This window comes from Drosophila biarmipes, chromosome 2L, assembly GCF_025231255.1.
Source record: "Drosophila biarmipes strain raj3 chromosome 2L, RU_DBia_V1.1, whole genome shotgun sequence".
Classification (NCBI taxonomy): domain Eukaryota; kingdom Metazoa; phylum Arthropoda; class Insecta; order Diptera; family Drosophilidae; genus Drosophila; species Drosophila biarmipes.
Window position 1 is genome coordinate 15,106,019 of NC_066612.1, and position 15,913 is coordinate 15,121,931.

The 15,913-nt window shown below is 44.3% G+C and overlaps 5 protein-coding genes across 7 annotated transcripts; 1 reads left to right on the top strand and 4 right to left on the bottom strand.

Moving 5' to 3' along the window:
- Nucleotides 1-782: 782 nt before the first annotated feature.
- LOC108033410 (transforming growth factor beta-1-induced transcript 1 protein-like) lies at nt 783-2,034 on the bottom strand. Its single transcript, XM_044094228.2, has 2 exons — nt 1,704-2,034; nt 783-1,521 (listed from the first exon to the last, which is right to left on the bottom strand). The coding sequence occupies exon 2, from the start codon at nt 1,499-1,501 to the stop codon at nt 965-967; it is 537 nt and encodes a 178-aa protein (XP_043950163.1). The 5' UTR covers nt 1,502-1,521; nt 1,704-2,034; the 3' UTR covers nt 783-964.
- A 2,469-nt stretch (nt 2,035-4,503) lies between these two features.
- Nucleotides 4,504-5,788, bottom strand: LOC108033508 (uncharacterized). Its single transcript, XM_017107851.3, has 2 exons — nt 5,609-5,788; nt 4,504-5,474 (listed from the first exon to the last, which is right to left on the bottom strand). Exon 2 carries the CDS (start codon nt 5,269-5,271, stop codon nt 4,669-4,671), a length of 603 nt encoding a protein of 200 aa, XP_016963340.1. The 5' UTR covers nt 5,272-5,474; nt 5,609-5,788; the 3' UTR covers nt 4,504-4,668.
- A 1,243-nt stretch (nt 5,789-7,031) lies between these two features.
- Nucleotides 7,032-8,133, top strand: LOC108033476 (uncharacterized). The gene has a single exon (XM_017107814.3). The coding sequence runs from the start codon at nt 7,040-7,042 to the stop codon at nt 8,030-8,032; it is 993 nt and encodes a 330-aa protein (XP_016963303.1). The 5' UTR covers nt 7,032-7,039; the 3' UTR covers nt 8,033-8,133.
- Nucleotides 8,134-8,357: 224 nt separating this feature from the next.
- LOC108033864 (glucosamine-6-phosphate isomerase) lies at nt 8,358-10,950 on the bottom strand. Of its 2 annotated transcripts, XM_050884888.1 has the most exons (6): nt 10,798-10,950; nt 10,212-10,319; nt 10,028-10,155; nt 9,359-9,900; nt 9,006-9,065; nt 8,358-8,535 (listed from the first exon to the last, which is right to left on the bottom strand). In XM_050884888.1, exons 2-5 carry the CDS (start codon nt 10,307-10,309, stop codon nt 9,021-9,023), a joined length of 813 nt encoding a protein of 270 aa, XP_050740845.1. In that variant the 5' UTR covers nt 10,310-10,319; nt 10,798-10,950; the 3' UTR covers nt 8,358-8,535; nt 9,006-9,020. The 2 variants fall into 2 exon arrangements, with proteins under 2 accessions (XP_050740845.1, XP_043950031.1); XM_044094096.2 differs by lacking the exon at nt 9,006-9,065.
- Nucleotides 10,951-12,053: 1,103 nt separating this feature from the next.
- On the bottom strand, nt 12,054-15,816 carry LOC108033862 (lamin Dm0). 2 transcript variants are annotated; one of them, XM_017108501.3, is made up of 4 exons: nt 15,669-15,816; nt 14,373-14,851; nt 13,450-14,153; nt 12,054-13,388 (listed from the first exon to the last, which is right to left on the bottom strand). In XM_017108501.3, exons 2-4 carry the CDS (start codon nt 14,842-14,844, stop codon nt 12,687-12,689), a joined length of 1,878 nt encoding a protein of 625 aa, XP_016963990.1. In that variant the 5' UTR covers nt 14,845-14,851; nt 15,669-15,816; the 3' UTR covers nt 12,054-12,686. The 2 variants fall into 2 exon arrangements, with proteins under 2 accessions (XP_016963990.1, XP_016963991.1); XM_017108502.3 differs by lacking the exon at nt 15,669-15,816 and adding an exon at nt 14,954-15,080.
- Between the last annotated feature and the right edge of the window lie 97 nt (nt 15,817-15,913).

Sequence of the window (15,913 nt, forward strand, 5' to 3'; positions counted from 1 at the left end):
CAAAGCCGCAGAAACCCACAAAATCGCGCAGAGTACTTGACTACGAAGTCGCTTCGTGCTGGCCAGCCGATGCTTCCACGATGACGACGGCATGGAAACACCCTCGTCGAATTTTCCACTTTCCGCCGCACTACTGGGCTTGGGTCGCCCCAAGCCCCGACATCACACCATCGCCTAGTAGGGTATATGAGATAATCAGACGTGCATGTTCCACTGCTGTGCGCCTCTATTTACCTTCGGAAACATGATCTCATATCAAGCACTTTCCTGGACAGCTTCTCGCCAGGGGTTTCACAAAATATTTGCTTTATATTGGGAAAGGGTTTCGGTTCGACTTATCTCCCGGTTATCGCTTGGCTATTGTGGGAAATGTGGACCTTGTGCCAATAGATCTTTCTGTTTGCCAGAAAATTCAGAGGCTGCATTCTAATTAAGATTGGGTTGTTTGCTAGGACTACAGACTTTTGTGAATGAAGATAAAGGTCATATAAGTATTCCAAAAATATTTATATCAATATTAATATTTTGTGAAAAATTTAAATGAGATTTAGTGCTTTTATAGATACCCATCTATATTCCCAAAATTATTAAAATCTGATTATTCAATTAAAAGTTATATGCAAATAAAAAAGCAAATGCCATAGGGTGCGAGAGAGATGGACATATGTATGCAAAAATAGTCCAAGGGAATTGTTATAATGCTTAAAATGGGCCAATACCTTAAAGGGATTGCTAAATATTTGTTTATAATATTCATATAACCCTTTAAAAACCATCTAAAGTTTAATTTTTATGTTGTCTTTTATTTGGTAGAGTCTTGTGCTTAGACTGCCTGCAGTGTGCTTTATAATGCCTCTTATCCTTTTAACATTATGTTACAACCAAAATTATTGTGAGGAAACGAACGGCCAACTCTGAACAATTTAGTGCCGGGGCGGGGGATACGTGGACATCCCGGAGGACATCAGCAATGGCAGGCGGGGCACACCGGCTTGTCCCCGTCGATGGTGAAGGTCTGCGTGGTGATGGGGTTCTCGCACTTGTTGCAGCGGAAGCAGTCGCGGTGCCACTTCACATTCATGGCGACCACCGCCGAGTCCGTGATGGGCTTCTCGCACTTGGCGCACCGGGCGGCGAAGAGGTCCTCGTAGTCCTGCTTGCAGTAGGCCTTGCCGTCCTTCTCGTAGAACGACTGGTTGGCCAGCGGCTTCTTGCAGGCCCCGCCGCAGCAGAAGCAATCCTCATGCCAACTCTCGCCCATGGCGCAGATGGTCCGCTCGAGGATCGGCTTCTTGCAGCCGGCACAGGTGTAGGTGTACCGCTCCACGAAGCACTTGTTGCACACCGGCTCGCCGCTCTGGATGTTGAAGGTGGCGTCCACGATCTGCTCCTCGCAGTGGCGGCACAGGAAGTGCTCCGGATGCCACGTCTTGCCCAGGGCGGTGATCATGCGCTTGGTGATGGCCTCCTTGCACTTGTGGCACACCATGTTTTCAGCCATCCTGCTTGTGAGATGGTTATCTGCAGGGAAATATGACATCAAATAAGTCAAAGTCCGATAATAATAATAAGAATTTATCGATATCTAAAATATAGGAATACCCTACATAAGAAAGCACAAAAAATAGCGGAACAATGCTCAATTTTATAACAGATTTTACTCTTTCCCTACCAAATTTAGATATTGGGGTGCCAAATCTTACCTGTTTTTAGCTGTTTACTCCTCTCCTTCCTTATCGCAATGCTTGGTCACCGTTTTTTCGCTTCTCTTGCGTATCTCCAAAATTTAATGATTTCTCCGAACTCCGTTATTCGCGTTTCTCAACTTTCTTTCAGAAGGTCCACACAGAATGATAGAACAACAAAAAAAGAGCAGTACGGATTCGGACAAAATTTACTACTATTTTTTTGGAGAATTTTGATGATTTTTTTTAAATATAGAAAACGAAACGAATGAAAACGTATGAATTTAGCAAGACTCAAAAACTGAATGAGATATTCGATGTGAACGCTGGGTATGTTGTCTGACATCTGAAGATCTTAGAGTCATCACCTACTAGACGCAAAAAACCGAACTCCATTTCCAGACTACTTGATTAAGTTTGAAGAAGTTTTGTACGCTGATTAATAATAGAAAAGGACTAGGACCGGCACTCAAAGGCCTTTGGATGTGCATCAAAAAGGTCATCATCGTATTTCTACATTTTTTACAATTTAAGCAGAAACCTAAATAAATTTATTAAAGTGTCATGTTATTTATTGGTGGTGGTTGTTCATTTTTACTTGTTAATTTATAGCCGTTTTCTTTGAAATTCAAGCTCTTGAATTAGTCACACCAAAAACCATTACCAAATTGCCTCAAGAATGATGGGAATAGGGATATCTTGCACTTCTGAGGGTGACTTCTCTCTAACAAGCGGTCGGCCATTCCTTGAAGGCGCTGCTAAAATGTTTGCAATTAATGAAATGTGTTGCATACGTATTTATTAAAAAATTTAATTAAAGCAAAAATGCCAAGGAACTTCCGCTCAGTCGGCAATTAACAACGGCTGCACATGCGTGGAAGTGGCAGGAGAGGCATGGTGGGTGGGGCGGTCTACTTCTTCAAAGGGCTAGCCCACCCACGCAACCCCCAAAAGGACCTTCGATGCCAGGATGCACTACAAAAAAGGGAAGCTAAAGGAATTTTGTTTACAAATATATTTAGAACATCAGAAATTACAAGCTGTTTTAATATTTTTTACACCAATAAAAATTGGTGCATACCAATTAAAATTTAAACAATCGAAATGATTTAAATGTTTGTTTTTATCAGTGGAAAATTGTTGGGTATTTTTAAATTTCTCAAGCTTTGGGTTACTTCTTTATTCTTACAAATATTTTGAGAAAGGTATTTTTTTATTTTTAGAAAAGTATTTCCATTCCATCTCCAATCTCCATTATAATTTTTTGGCAAAATAATAAATAATTCCCATAATTTTTCTATAATAATGTTTTTTATGAACATTAGAAATTATATTTTATTTTTTCTTTTTTTAGGGCCGAAGGACTTCAGTTTCCCGAGCCTTTCCACTTCAAGTATTAATTTTAGTATACACTAGCTTTAATTTGTTAGAATATATATAAATATTTTATTTTTTAATTTTATGGGTAATTATTTACGGGTAATATTTTTTAAATTTTCAGTTAATTAGACTTTTTTCAGTGCCTGTGCCACTTCTTTTGTTCCCTTTCGATGGCCGCTCGGTGGAGTGCAGCATTGTTTGCGGTCGCCACGCAGTGGGTGGTGCGGAGTCCCGGGCGGAACTGCCGGAAAAACCGGGAGTGGGTGTCCTCGGCGAGAGGACATGTCACAATTTGGTTTGCGCTTTGATGCGTGGCAGGGAATTCGAAATGGCAGCCCCTTTCGAGAGCTATTTGCACTCGTTGCGGACGAGCTGGTTGTGTAAGTCGGAAGGGAATTTGTGTCAGGCGTCTGTCTGCGAATGCCAAAGTGCGTGCCCAGCCCGAATCCTCGTCCACATCCTCGTCGTAATCCAGATGCGCATTCCCCCTCCCGCAAATGGGTCAGACCACACATAATTATTTTATTAAATACCAAGTATGCGCCGTGTAAATGCAATAATTGCATTTGGCTCTCGCGCTTTCTATAATAATTGCTCAAAGTGGCACAGCATTTTTGGCGCGTTTCTGGGACAAGTTCAAAGAGTCGAGTGGCTCCCCGGGGCCACATAAATGTATCCTTCAAACTTTCCCGTAATTGCAACGCAGTTGCATGACCCACAATAATTTATTTCGGCTTCTCGACTGCACTCGGGTGGCTTTTTTCGAGTGAGTAAATTTAATTAGTCGCAAGATTAGATTGGGCCAAGTGGGGAAGGGTCCAAAGTGGCCCAAAAAGGGGTAACGGCCCATCACAAATCCGTCAGCAGTTGGACAAATTGTCAGAGGAGATTTAGGGGTTAGGCAGTGTGACACACTCGGGGAGATAAACTGTCTGCGGACTATTGGGTAATTTCGGTTTGGGCTTGTAAATTAGTCGGAAATTCAGGTTAGCCAAAAACCAGAAAACGAAAATAAAAGTTATTGGTTGTATGTTCTTTAAATATAATATGATGCAAAATAGATTTACTTTTATAGATGCACACTATTAAATCCTTCAAAAATATATAATATAATAAAGGTACAAGATAAAACACAAATGCTTTAATTTATCTATAAAGGAGAAAACAATCATTTTTAATAAACTATAAAAATACATTTTTGTGTCATAAAAGTGTATGAAATGCAGTTGAAATCAAATAATTTAAAGAACCCCTCCTGTTTGACCCCGGTACGGGAACGGGATCAAATAGGGGCAATGACAGGCACGGGAGTCGCAATCAATTACGCGACACTTTAATTATGCATCCGGGGAACGGATACAGGATACGAATACAGGATACAGGATGCGGGATGCAGGATACAGGCCAAAGGGCGCATTGAACTTTGATTTGGGCCATTTCCAGAGTCCCGACAAGAGGCAGTTGGTCAGATAGGATATCAAGTTAATTGTTTATTATAGTAACTACTAATGGATATAAAAACAGACTAGGGGATGGGAATATGTACAATTAAAACGAGGGTAACGACTAAATTAACTAAGACTTAGGAACTACACGTACTGGGCTAATCGATGGCAATGACCTCAGCCTGGGGATCCTGCGGATCGTCATGGGGATCCGGATCCATTTGCTCATCCGACTCCAGTTGCGGGTGCCAGTACTTGATCTTGTTCTTGTTGCTGGGCTTCTTGGAGGAGATCAGGGTGCGCCGCTTCAGACGCTTCAGCTTCTTCTTCTCCCGCTTCTTCATCTTCTCCTGGGCGAACTCCAGAATGGTGCTCCTGAGTTCCAGGCGGTAGTTCTTCAGGTTGCTCAGTTCCAGGGCCAGCGGGTCATAGGCACCGGCTGGAGCACGGTTCTCCTCGTCCTCCTCGTCCGTAAGGTAGGAGCCGTAGTCGGTCCAGGACTCGGTGGTTTCTCCGAGATGCTCTCGTTGTAGCTTCAGCAGCTCCTCGGTTAGCAGAAGCTTGGAGGTGGCCCACTTCATCATCTGATGCTTCTTGCAGCCCATCTGCTGGCGGTAGCTGAACAGGTGGAAAGTCAAATTGGGGACAATCTCCTGCGCCTCGCTCTCCTTCTCGGGTTTCATGGTCTCCTGATCCTGGGGCGGGGCACTTGCGGCACGTGCCTCCGAGCAGGACACCTTGCGATCCATGACGTTGCCCATGTTGTTGCCGATCTGAAGCCTCGACTCTCTCTGACAGCTGCAATCCCTCAACCCTCCGACTTATATGCCAGCATGAAAAGGGGTTTCTGCGATGCACAAGTAGGCTTTTACCTGGCGAGGAGCTTTACCTGCCCTCAAATTAGGGCTGCTTTCTCGCCCCGATTTGCCGGCCCAGTCGTGTCGCTGTTTTATGGCCCAAACACCTGGCATGGATTAACAAAAGTTGACACAATTCGATTACTTAAGCCTGCTGCGAGTCACAACACAAATCGAATGCTCTGTGGGATTCGTTCTAATAGACTTTTCCAAAAGGAAGCTCCCGTGCCTGGTTAATTACCTGGGTAATTTTCGAGCCGTGCGCCCTGGCCTCAAATTCGTTTGGCCTGTCCTTAATTCTTATAGTCTTTTTAGGTTCCTGTTTGCTTTTAACTGGTTTTCTCAGGGTTCAACAGTTTGCCGTATGTATTTGCATGAACTCAAAGCAGTCTGTTCTTAAACTTTGCACTGGAGTTGCTTAAGTTCGTATATCTGTTAGTCAGATGAAAACGCATGACCTACTGGGATAGCTCGTGACTTGGCCATCTGTTAGCCAACACTCTAAGCCTTTTTGACAGATCATTTAGTCTATGCAATCTCTCTTGCTGGAAAATTTAATTTAATTTAAAGATACCTCTTCCACTGCAAAATTATTAAATAGGCTGAACTACAAGTAGGGAATTCTAGGGCAGCTTATCAGATGCTACATGTAAACTCCAATATCAGAAATTTCACCAATTTAACAACATTCTTTAAAAGTCTAGACAACACCATAACATCTAATATCACCACTACTTTATAAGACTAATTTACGTTCGAATCTTGTGAAAACTGCTCTCAGTCCTTTAATTCAACAGAAACTTTTAGGCTCCTTTCCCAAAGTGCTTAAATATTCAGTTGCACCTCTATATATGTTAAAAGCACTAGCCATATTTTTACTTTAAGACTTTTTAAGAAATTTTAGTTTTAAGAGAACTCGAGCTTGCTTTTTAAGCGCAGAATATTAAAACTACAAATATCCAGGATCTTTAACTACTATACTTTTGAAAAATACTCTCAGCTGTTTTATTCTAAAATTTAATATTGCAATTTTTAGTTGCACCTATATATATCGTTAAAACACAGTATTTTCAAGACTTTTTCAGTACTCTTGGTTTTAAGGGAACTCAAACTTGCTTTTTAGACGCACAATATTAAAACTGCAAGTTTGCCAGGATCGTTATAACTACTTTACTTTTGAAAAATACTCTCAGCTGTTTAATTCTAAAAGTTAATGCTAAAATTTTCAGTTGCAACTCTATTTATTGTTTAAAAATATTAGCTATATCTTTAAAAATCGAAGGTCTGATACCGCATTTTTAAGACTTTTTCAGTTTTTTTTCAGTTAAAGGACTATAAACTTTGGGCTGCTCTAAAATCCATCTATAATGGTTTTCAAATTTAAAAATAAATGATGTTTCCCTGTTCATCTTAAAGAAACTTGCAAATTGGCAGACAATACTGGAACCTGCAAATGTACTTTGAAAACCATCTGTCGCTTTACAGGTAGAGCTGAGCTATAGGAATTTCTAAGCTCCCTAAAACCCTACCTTTGACCTGCAGGAAAGGACACCTGAGGGAGCAGGTCAACGCGTGTCAGGGTCCCTCCCACCGCTATAATCTACCTGTCCCACTATATAAGCCCACCAAGCCAACCACATCATTATCACTCACATTCCAACTGCCAACAGCCATGGATCAGTATCAGTCCGCGAACTCCCAGAAGCTGATGATGTTCCGCACTCCCAACGAGGAAGAGGCGCTCAAGAACCAGATCTTCATATTCAACTCGCCGATTGACTACAAGGACCAGCAGCTGATTGTGTACCAGAAGCCAGGAATCCTCAACGGAGACAAGGACTACGGCTACTGCGTGGTCTACAAGCGGGATCACTACGTGCTCAACAATCCGCCCAACTTCAAGAGTCCCACAAAAAGGAGTTTCCTCAACGAGTGCATCCGCCAGCTGTACCTGATGAACGGCATGGGTCACAAGATGTACTGGAGGACCACGAGTGCGATGGCGCTGAGCACGCCCGGAGAGGTCTGGCACCAGGTGAACAGTTGCCTCCTGCCGGAGAGACTTACGCCGCTGAAGGAAAGCCTCAAGCGGGTGAAGAGGCAGCTCTTCCGAGAGCCCCGGGCGGATCGCAAGAACCCAAAGCCCCTGAAGGGCAGAGTCTGGGGCACGCAAGTCTTCTGCTTCAAGTCGATGCGCGAGAAGATTGGAAGGAAGTACATTCGCAGGGGCTACCTGACCATTGCCCGCCGGGAGGCCCTGCAGGAGATGATCCGGGAGCACTTGCAGCGCGAAATGGTCTGCTCTCCGGCCGCTTGCAATACCGTGATCAGTGCTGCCGATGGAATCTTCAATGCCAATGCCGGCGTCATCGGCGACATTTGCAGCTACCACAACAACGCGGCACGTCATCAGCCCGCCGTGGAGGGCCGCCTCACGGCCGGGGAAGCCCGTCTGCGGAGCCACGAGGCCTGTCGGCTGACTCATCGGGCCAAGAAACTGGAGGCCATGTTCATACACGAGCAGGTCCGCCGGGCCGTGCAGAACCACCAGTTCATCCTGGAGGAGTCAGTGCGATCCATCTACTACGCCAAGGAGCTCTTCCGCCTGATTGAGGACCACGAGGAGTTCGTCTACACGGACAACAAGATTCTGGGCAAGATTTGATGGCTCTCTCTTAACTGGCATAGCCATTTATTTCTTCCCTAATGTATTTGTAATTATAAGTAAATTTAAACTAATAAATATTATAACTAGTTAATTAGTAATCAACGATGCAGTTTTCAGTTTGTCCATTTAAGTCATAACGGAGGATGCACAGGAAAAAGGATAAAAGTCTTAAAATCTTTATAGGAATGGTGTTATTGGACATTGAAAGATTAAACTTGAAACTATTCAAATACATAAAGTTGTTTATAATTGTTAAAATTAATTTAAATTGAAAGAAAAGTACCCCTGACGGTCTGCTCTCCCAATTTTTAAACAATAAAAATCTTTGCTTTTCACAAAACTTTATAAAATCTGAAATATTAACATATACAAAAAATATGATTCGTATAAAAATTCGTTTGATTTGAAACTCTATACTTTATGGTTTTGATGATGTCGAATTTCAGGGGCTACGTCGTCTTTTGTTGCTCTATCAGCTTGGAATGAACGTCCATAAGGCTCTGAAATAATTAAAAACATTATCAGTTAGAAAACATATTTGCTGTATATCATAAACATGTTATTCCGACCTTAAATTGCACATTAACTTAAGACATGTATAACTAGCATAATAATAAAATAATATCATACATATATAATATTTTTGATTAAAAATAACTATAACAAGTAAAATACATAAAATATAAAAACTGTATTCTTTCTTATAAAGATGTAACATTGGTATAAATGCACAGACACGTAAATCTTATTCAAGATTTTCTTTAAACTTTTTTTAAAGAGTTTTCCATTTTTAAGTCTTGAAAGTTGACAGTTGTTGGCTTCGTTCAGTACTTTTGATTCCAGATACAGTATCAGACTTCCCTTGAATAATCTTCTATTAATGGTTATTCATATAATAACGACTTAAAAATAGCTTTGGATACATTGAGTGTGGAGTTTGGTAATAAAGCAAAACAAGAAAATACTTTACACAAAATCAGTATGTTTAGGCCTCCTGTCGGGAGTCTTCGTCTAGATCTCTGAGAATGCCCTGTGAAATTGAATGGCCACACAGCCAGTCGTTAACAAAGATCTGTTCTTCTTAAGATTATACTTAACCACAAGGTTACAACCATGGAAGCCAGTATATTACAAGCATTTAAGTCTCCTTTAACAACCATATAACCATAACAACCATAAGAACTACTAGATAGATTTTTTTGGCAATAGTACAACTGTGATTAGGGGTTATTAGGCCAACACCTTCAGCTACTTAAGCACCCGTACTCCAGCTTATCTCAGCCCAGTTTACTATAAAATCGAGGAAATCGAGGGCGGGCATACCTTGAAGTACTTCACGGTCTTAACCCTCAACTCCAGCGTGGCATCCTCGTCGCAGATCATCAGGGTGTTGGCATGCTGCTGGAAGGCACTGACGGTCCACATGTGGTTCACGCCCTCCTCGATGGCCTTGTACAGGGCGAACGCCTTGTGGGCTCCTGTGATCAGGATCATCACCTCCTTGGAGTCCATCACAGTGCCAACGCCCACCGTCAAAGCCTGCTTCGGCACCTTGCTCATATCGTTTTCGAAGAAACGGGCGTTCGCTTCCAGCGTATCCTGCGCCAGGGTCTTCACACGGGTCCTTGACACCAACGAGGATCCCGGTTCATTGAAGGCAATGTGCCCGTCGGGTCCGATGCCACCGATGAACAGCTCTACTCCGCCAGCCTCGCGGATCTGATCCTCGAACTTATTGCACTCCGCCACCAGATCGGCTGCATTGCCATCCAAAATGTGGACGTTCTTGGGTTCAATGTCGATGTGCTTGAAGAAGTTGTTCCACATGAAGTAGTGATAGCTTTCGTGGTGGTCCCTGGGCAGACCTTAAAAGTTGAAGAGGATTTTATAATAAATCGATCTTAGGAACGCGTTCTAAAACCAAGGTAACAATGTTTCTTTCTAAAATGATCGTTCTACTATCAATCAATCATGGCTGAGGCCACTACTCACCCACATACTCGTCCATGTTAAAGGTTTTCACATACTGGAAGGACACCTTGCCCTGCTTGTGGAACTCAATCAGTTCTTTGTACATTCCCAGTGGAGTGGATCCGGTGGGCAGGCCCAACACAAAGTATCTGAGAGATAGTGATTGTTGTTAAATTTAAAATATATTCTTATGCAAAGGCCATACCTATCGGCGCTTGGCTGGAAGTCAATTATTCGTTTCATCACATACTTGGCCGCCCACTTGCCAACCGAATCGCTGGTCTCCAGTATCACCAATCTCATTTTCGTACGGCTGAAAGCGTTTTCAGAATATAAATAACTTTTAAGATACAGAACCAATATATACATAAAAGGCTAAATGAAATTATTAAGTAAGGCAAAGTGCTGAGTTGGAAAATGAATATTAGTAGTAAATAGTTGCTTCATCCGTACTTCTCAACGAACAAGACTGGATAACAGCAATACCAGCTGTGAAGAAAGAAAGCGATGGGTGTTTAAAAATGGTAAACAAAGGCCTTATCGCCTCAGATTAAGATTAGGTGTTGATGTTGTAGGATAAGATACTCATTCATTTGTGTTTTCGTGTGTATTTGCCGAGTACTCGCAGAAATAGCCTGTTTATTGTTGTACTCGACTGATAAGCAGCAAACACATACTCGGCCATTATTGACAATTAACCCATTTATGGCGTTGGCCCCACGGAAAACACTTTCGTTCTCACTTGGCAACGCGCCTCGTACTTGAATCTATTAGTACTACTGGCTACTCACCTTCAAAGCACGCGAACGCAAACAGCTGGCTACTTATTATTATTATTTTGTGTTACTTTGAGTGCTCGCACTGGCGATTTCGGGAGTGTTCTCGCCCGTCGCCTTTTTCCAATTTGAGCTGCGAACTGAGACTGTTCAATGGTTCAATTCGGACGGCAATTTATGCAGCGATTAGCTCGAGTTTGAGTTCGCACTTGCGGTTGCGGTCGAAAACGCTCTCCGGCTGATGAAGAGAACGCGTGTGCATGTGGTAATCGCGAATGCACTTCGCAGCCTTGAGATACTTTTTGCTATCGTTATCGCCGGTCGAACGGTCAGGGTTTTGCGGTTAGCTCCTGCATCTCCCAGTTGAATGAACTCCTGCCCCGCAGCTTGCGCTCTTGAGTGTTATATCGATATTGTGGGTGCTGCTGTATCTCGCGGTTTAATGAACTCCCACTTCAAGCCGCCTCTCTCGCTCTTGAGCGGTTCGTTACGCATCCGAAACTCCCTTCCGCATTTGCTACTCAGCGCTCTTGAGCGTTTTATCGAACAGAGTTGACACCTCGCTCGAAGCACTGCTTGCACTACTCAATATCCACTCAAATCCTTCTAACTCAAATCTAATAAATTTTGAGCGTCGCGCGCATTGCATGTGTGTCTGTACCAACTGAGAATAAATTTGAAACCTAAAAATAACTCAAGGCGGCGAATGTAAGTGCGAGACAAACGAGGAAAAAGGGCCACCAGGCGGCGAAAGTGAATGCATACCCTACAAACAAGGCATATTGGTTGTGGCGAGAATGTTGAGTAAATCTTTGCTGCAAGTTAACTTCATTTGACTTTTTAAGTAAGTTATTCATTTTATGTATTTCTGATTTTTTTATTAAACATGGTTTCTTTATTTTTATTATCAATTTACTTGCAATTACATACATAAACGTAGATGTACTTAAAATGTAGTGTTCATCAGTTTGTTTAAATAGTTTGGGTGGGCGTTGGATTTGTTTGGCCGACGTAAAACGCGACCTCGCCCACCCATAAAAAAGCGACGGATCGCTGAGCCGCTTGTGTATTTCTTTCTTTTTATAATTGTTGCACACTCTCCTTGCTGTAGTTGCTGTTGTTATTGTTGCTTGTCCGGTGAAGTGTCTGCAGGAAGCTCAAGAACCGGTTGGAGCCGGGAGAAAGCGGTTTTGGGGGTGGGGATCGTAACCCTATGGCCACGGCTAAAAAATATATATTGCTGGCTTCTTCTTGTCATTTCCGTAGGCGTGTTTCTATGTATAATGTATATTGTATTTTATGCTGATTGTACAAAAAATACTTAAATAAATATGTCTGTTGTCAGGAGCGCCTTCTACTAAATTCTCTTGACCTGTGTTTTAAGATTCCCTCCTTTTCTCGTTGTTCTTGTAGTTGATGGCTGGTTAATCTTGGATATGGCTTAAAGACTATTCATAGAGAGGGTGCGCAAGCACATCGAAAATATTGTTTCCATGCAATATTTTCAAAGTCCTTGGCGGCACAAATACAAAAAGTGAAAGGGCTGTGTAAATTCTATGTGGCACAAGTGAGGTACTAGACTCCAATTTATGCCAAGTAAAGTTTACAATAGGTTGTTTACGTGGAAACACAAAAAGAGGCAAAATACGTTGTCAATGGAACAATAAACTATAGTGTTGTACAAAGTGAGAGGAAATTTTAAAGAAAACGAAACGTAACTTCTCCGAAATCTGCTTAGACCAATCTACACAAATGATTTTTGATTAAATTACTGGCCCTGTGGCCACAAAAATAACTTATCTGATTAAAAAATCTCTCTACCTCTGCGTGTTTGTGGGTTCTTTTTTATGCTCTCCGCCTGTAGTTAATTTGTCTGGTTCAGAAAGATTTGTTTGTGTGGGGCATTACATAATGGCGCACTTTTCGCCGGTCTGCTGGGGATCGCCCTGCTGATGGTACAGCTGCTCGTTTCCATCCACGGCGCTCACGCTGCGGCGGCGGCTCAGACGGGAGGAGGAGGTGTGTTGGGACACCACACGCTTGATGCGATCCAGATTGGCGACAGCCTCGCCCTCGGCGTTCAACAGAATCGTCCTGGTGTTGTCGGCGGCGACCCACTTCTGCGACTTCATCACCAGACTTGACGGCGGCTCGTGCGAGGCCTTGGTGTCCGCCGACCAAACGGTCACGAAGCCGTTGGGCTCGATCTTCAAAGAGCGATGGAACTTGTACGTGGTCGATGGACCGCCCTCGTTGACCAGACGCTGGAGCTGCCAGCCGCCGATGGCCACCTCGTCACTGCCCTTGTTGTACAGCTTCACGAACTTGCCCTCGGGATCGATCTCCTTGATCTCCACGTTGCCCTTGGCACTGGCCGACACATAGTAGTCGGACACGCTGCGATCTTCAGACTCATCAACCACGGCGCGCTTGCGCTTCATGGCGCCGGAGGGCGTGCGACGTGAGGGCGTGGCCCGAGTGGAGCTGCGCAGCGACTGGCTGAAGGACTGCACGGTGGCAGTGCTGGCGGCTGGGGTGATGTTCAAGCGCGCCTCCTCGCCGACCAGCAGCTTGTCGTAGGCCGCGATTTCCAAATCCAGGGAGACCTTCAAGGAATCGAGATTTCAGTACAAAAAGAACCAACTAATAAGAACGGGGTGAACCTACCTTGATGTCCATCAGGTCTTGGTACTCCTGCAGTTGCTGCGTCATCTCCTCGCGCAGCCTAATGAGCTCCTTCTCGAGAAGGGCCACCTCTTGGCCATGGCGCTCGCGATCGTTGTCCAGCTGCTGCTCCAGCTCACGAATGCGTACATTGAGAATGGCATTGGTCTGCTCCAGATCATTTATCTTGGCGTTTAGACCGTCGATACGGACGCGAGTAGAGCGCAACTCTTCGATGGACTTGTGCGTCGAATTGGATGTGCGTGCGGCGGCCTCCTGCAGGCGACGAATCTTGTCCTCGTACAGGGACTCGATGTCGTCGCGGTTAATGCGCATCTGCTCCTCGTACTGGGCGCGCAGTTCCTGTAGCGACTGCTTAAGCTTAGCATCGTACTCGGAGCTGAGGCGGCCGTCGATCTCGCTGTACTCCGTTTGGCGGATGCGACGCGACTCGTTGATCTCCTGCGAGTGGATTTGATCTTTGAACGAGAGCTCTTCGCGCAGACTCTGAATGGTGTTCTCCAGGTCAACGCGCGACAGTGTCTCTTGCTCCAGGTTCTTGCGTGTCTCTTCCAACTGCTTGCGGAGTCGGTCTAGCTCCTTGAGCGCTTCGCTCAGCTCGTCGGTGGCCTTCTTGCGGTCGGCGTTGGCCTGGTTGAATTTATTGCCCAGCTCGTTGGCACGCGACTCGAACATGCGGGCGTTGCCTGCAGGGTGGGAAGATCAATCAAGGGTTCCAGTTTAAAATTGCTGTGTAAGTAGGGTGGATTTGATCTCTAAAGATCAAAGGGGTGGAAAGTTGTCTTTGATTTGTTATGAATGAATAAATAAATTATAACCATGCATGTTAGAAATAATTTCTAATGATTATGATTAAGTATTCATGTTTTATCAACTTGTTTCTGATACAACTGGCTAACACTCACCCTCAGCGGTGCTGCACTCCTTCGTTTTCTTGTCTAGCCGGCACTTCAGCTCCTCGGTCTCCTCCCAAAGACGCTTGATGTCGATCTCGCCGCGGGCTCGGTCCCGGGCAGTGTCGTCCAAGAGACGGCGCGTCTCCAGCAGCTCGGCCTCGAAAATATTCTTTATATTGGTGGTCTCGCGGGTGACCGTGTCCCTGGTGGTCTGCACCTCGATGGTGAGACGGGAGTTCTCCGTCTCCAAGTTGCGCACCCGGTCGATGTAGGTGGCCAAGCGGTCGTTCAAGTTCTGCAGCTCCACCTTCTCGGCCACGCGGGAGTGGCGGGTGGGGCTCAGGGGGCTGGAGGCCGTCTGCGAGTGGGTGGGCGGCGGCGGCTGGTGGTGCTGCTGCGGCCCCGCCGATGGGGCTCGTGGGGTGGAGGTGCTGCCGGGCTGCGGCGTGGCGGTGCCAGCACGTCGGGATTTGCTCGACATGATCACGCTACAAAACAGATAGAAGTGCAGAACAAACACGTGAGAATTTGGTGGCTCTGACCCCCTTAAGACAGCACAGAAAAAAATGTATACCATTTAATTTTCTTACATTTTTAATATAATTTAAATATGATAATAGTTATACGCAATAAATGCTCTGTGCTTATTTTCCTTTTTTGATTACGGCTTAGATCTGAATATGATTTTATTTGCACCTCTTTTCAAAACCAACTGACAGTTATAACAAATATTTTCCTCTTTTATCGATTTTTGTAGCCTACTAGATTCATTTTAAAACACAATATTTATATTCTCAAGCTTATTTTTTCTTTCGGTGTGGAACACTTTTTTTGCGCCCTGATAAAATTCCAAACAGAAAACGAAAACGAAAGAGGGGAAACGCGCAAAACGCTCAAAACAGAAGCTAAACGAGTTTCTCTCTGTCTCTCTCTCCCGCTGCCACTCACAAACACACACGTACGCCGTTTTTCACTCAGGCGACTGTACTAAAGCGGGCGAGGAGAAAAGTGAGTTTGTCGGCGTTTGTTTATGGGCGTGGGGCCAAAAGGCGGGGCTAATACGAATTTAATCAATCGCACTCTTTCCTAATCCCGGCGACTCACTTTAGCCGTTTTGATAAGCTCGCGGAAATTGCACAATATGGCGGTTTTAATTCAACATTTGCGGCATTTTCACACATCTGCAGGCAGGGGGGTTGATTCGCTTTCGAGCGAGCCCCCCGCCACTTTTCGGGACCGTTATATCGCTCAACTCGCCTTGTTTTCCACAACCTCTTATTGTTTATGGGCAGCTGCGCCACTCACCTGGTGTTTTGTAACGAACGCAAGAAGCACAAATAGGAAATTAAATAATTTTTCTGCTACAAAACGCGGCGTCGCTGAAACTTGTAATCGAATCGAGATTGTTGCGATGGTTCTAGAGATGGCCCCTTGGCAATGTAAATCGATAACATTCAGGCTGGGCAGTGTGACCAGATTGCCTGAAGATTTGTAGCTAAATAAGTATTTGTTGTTAGCAAATTATAAATTATTGAATACTTTGAAAGCAG

Bases quoted from the DNA above. Each gene is read 5' to 3' on its own strand.
- LOC108033410 (XM_044094228.2), bottom strand. From the start codon at position 1,501: ATGGCTGAAAACATGGTGTGCCACAAGTGCAAGGAGGCCATCACCAAG.
- LOC108033508 (XM_017107851.3), bottom strand. From the start codon at position 5,271: ATGGGCAACGTCATGGATCGCAAGGTGTCCTGCTCGGAGGCACGTGCC.
- LOC108033476 (XM_017107814.3), top strand. From the start codon at position 7,040: ATGGATCAGTATCAGTCCGCGAACTCCCAGAAGCTGATGATGTTCCGC.
- LOC108033864 (XM_044094096.2), bottom strand. From the start codon at position 10,309: ATGAGATTGGTGATACTGGAGACCAGCGATTCGGTTGGCAAGTGGGCG. The intron at 10,156-10,211 runs GTATGGCCTTTG...ACTATCTCTCAG, and splicing joins TTCCAGCCAAGCGCCGATAG to ATACTTTGTGTTGGGCCTGC. The intron at 8,536-9,358 runs GTATGCCCGCCC...TAATTATTTCAG, and splicing joins AGACCGTGAAGTACTTCAAG to AGCCTTATGGACGTTCATTC.
- LOC108033862 (XM_017108501.3), bottom strand. From the start codon at position 14,844: ATGTCGAGCAAATCCCGACGTGCTGGCACCGCCACGCCGCAGCCCGGC. The intron at 14,154-14,372 runs GTGAGTGTTAGC...CCCACCCTGCAG, and splicing joins GGAGTGCAGCACCGCTGAGG to GCAACGCCCGCATGTTCGAG. The intron at 13,389-13,449 runs GTAGGTTCACCC...GATTCCTTGAAG, and splicing joins AAGACCTGATGGACATCAAG to GTCTCCCTGGATTTGGAAAT.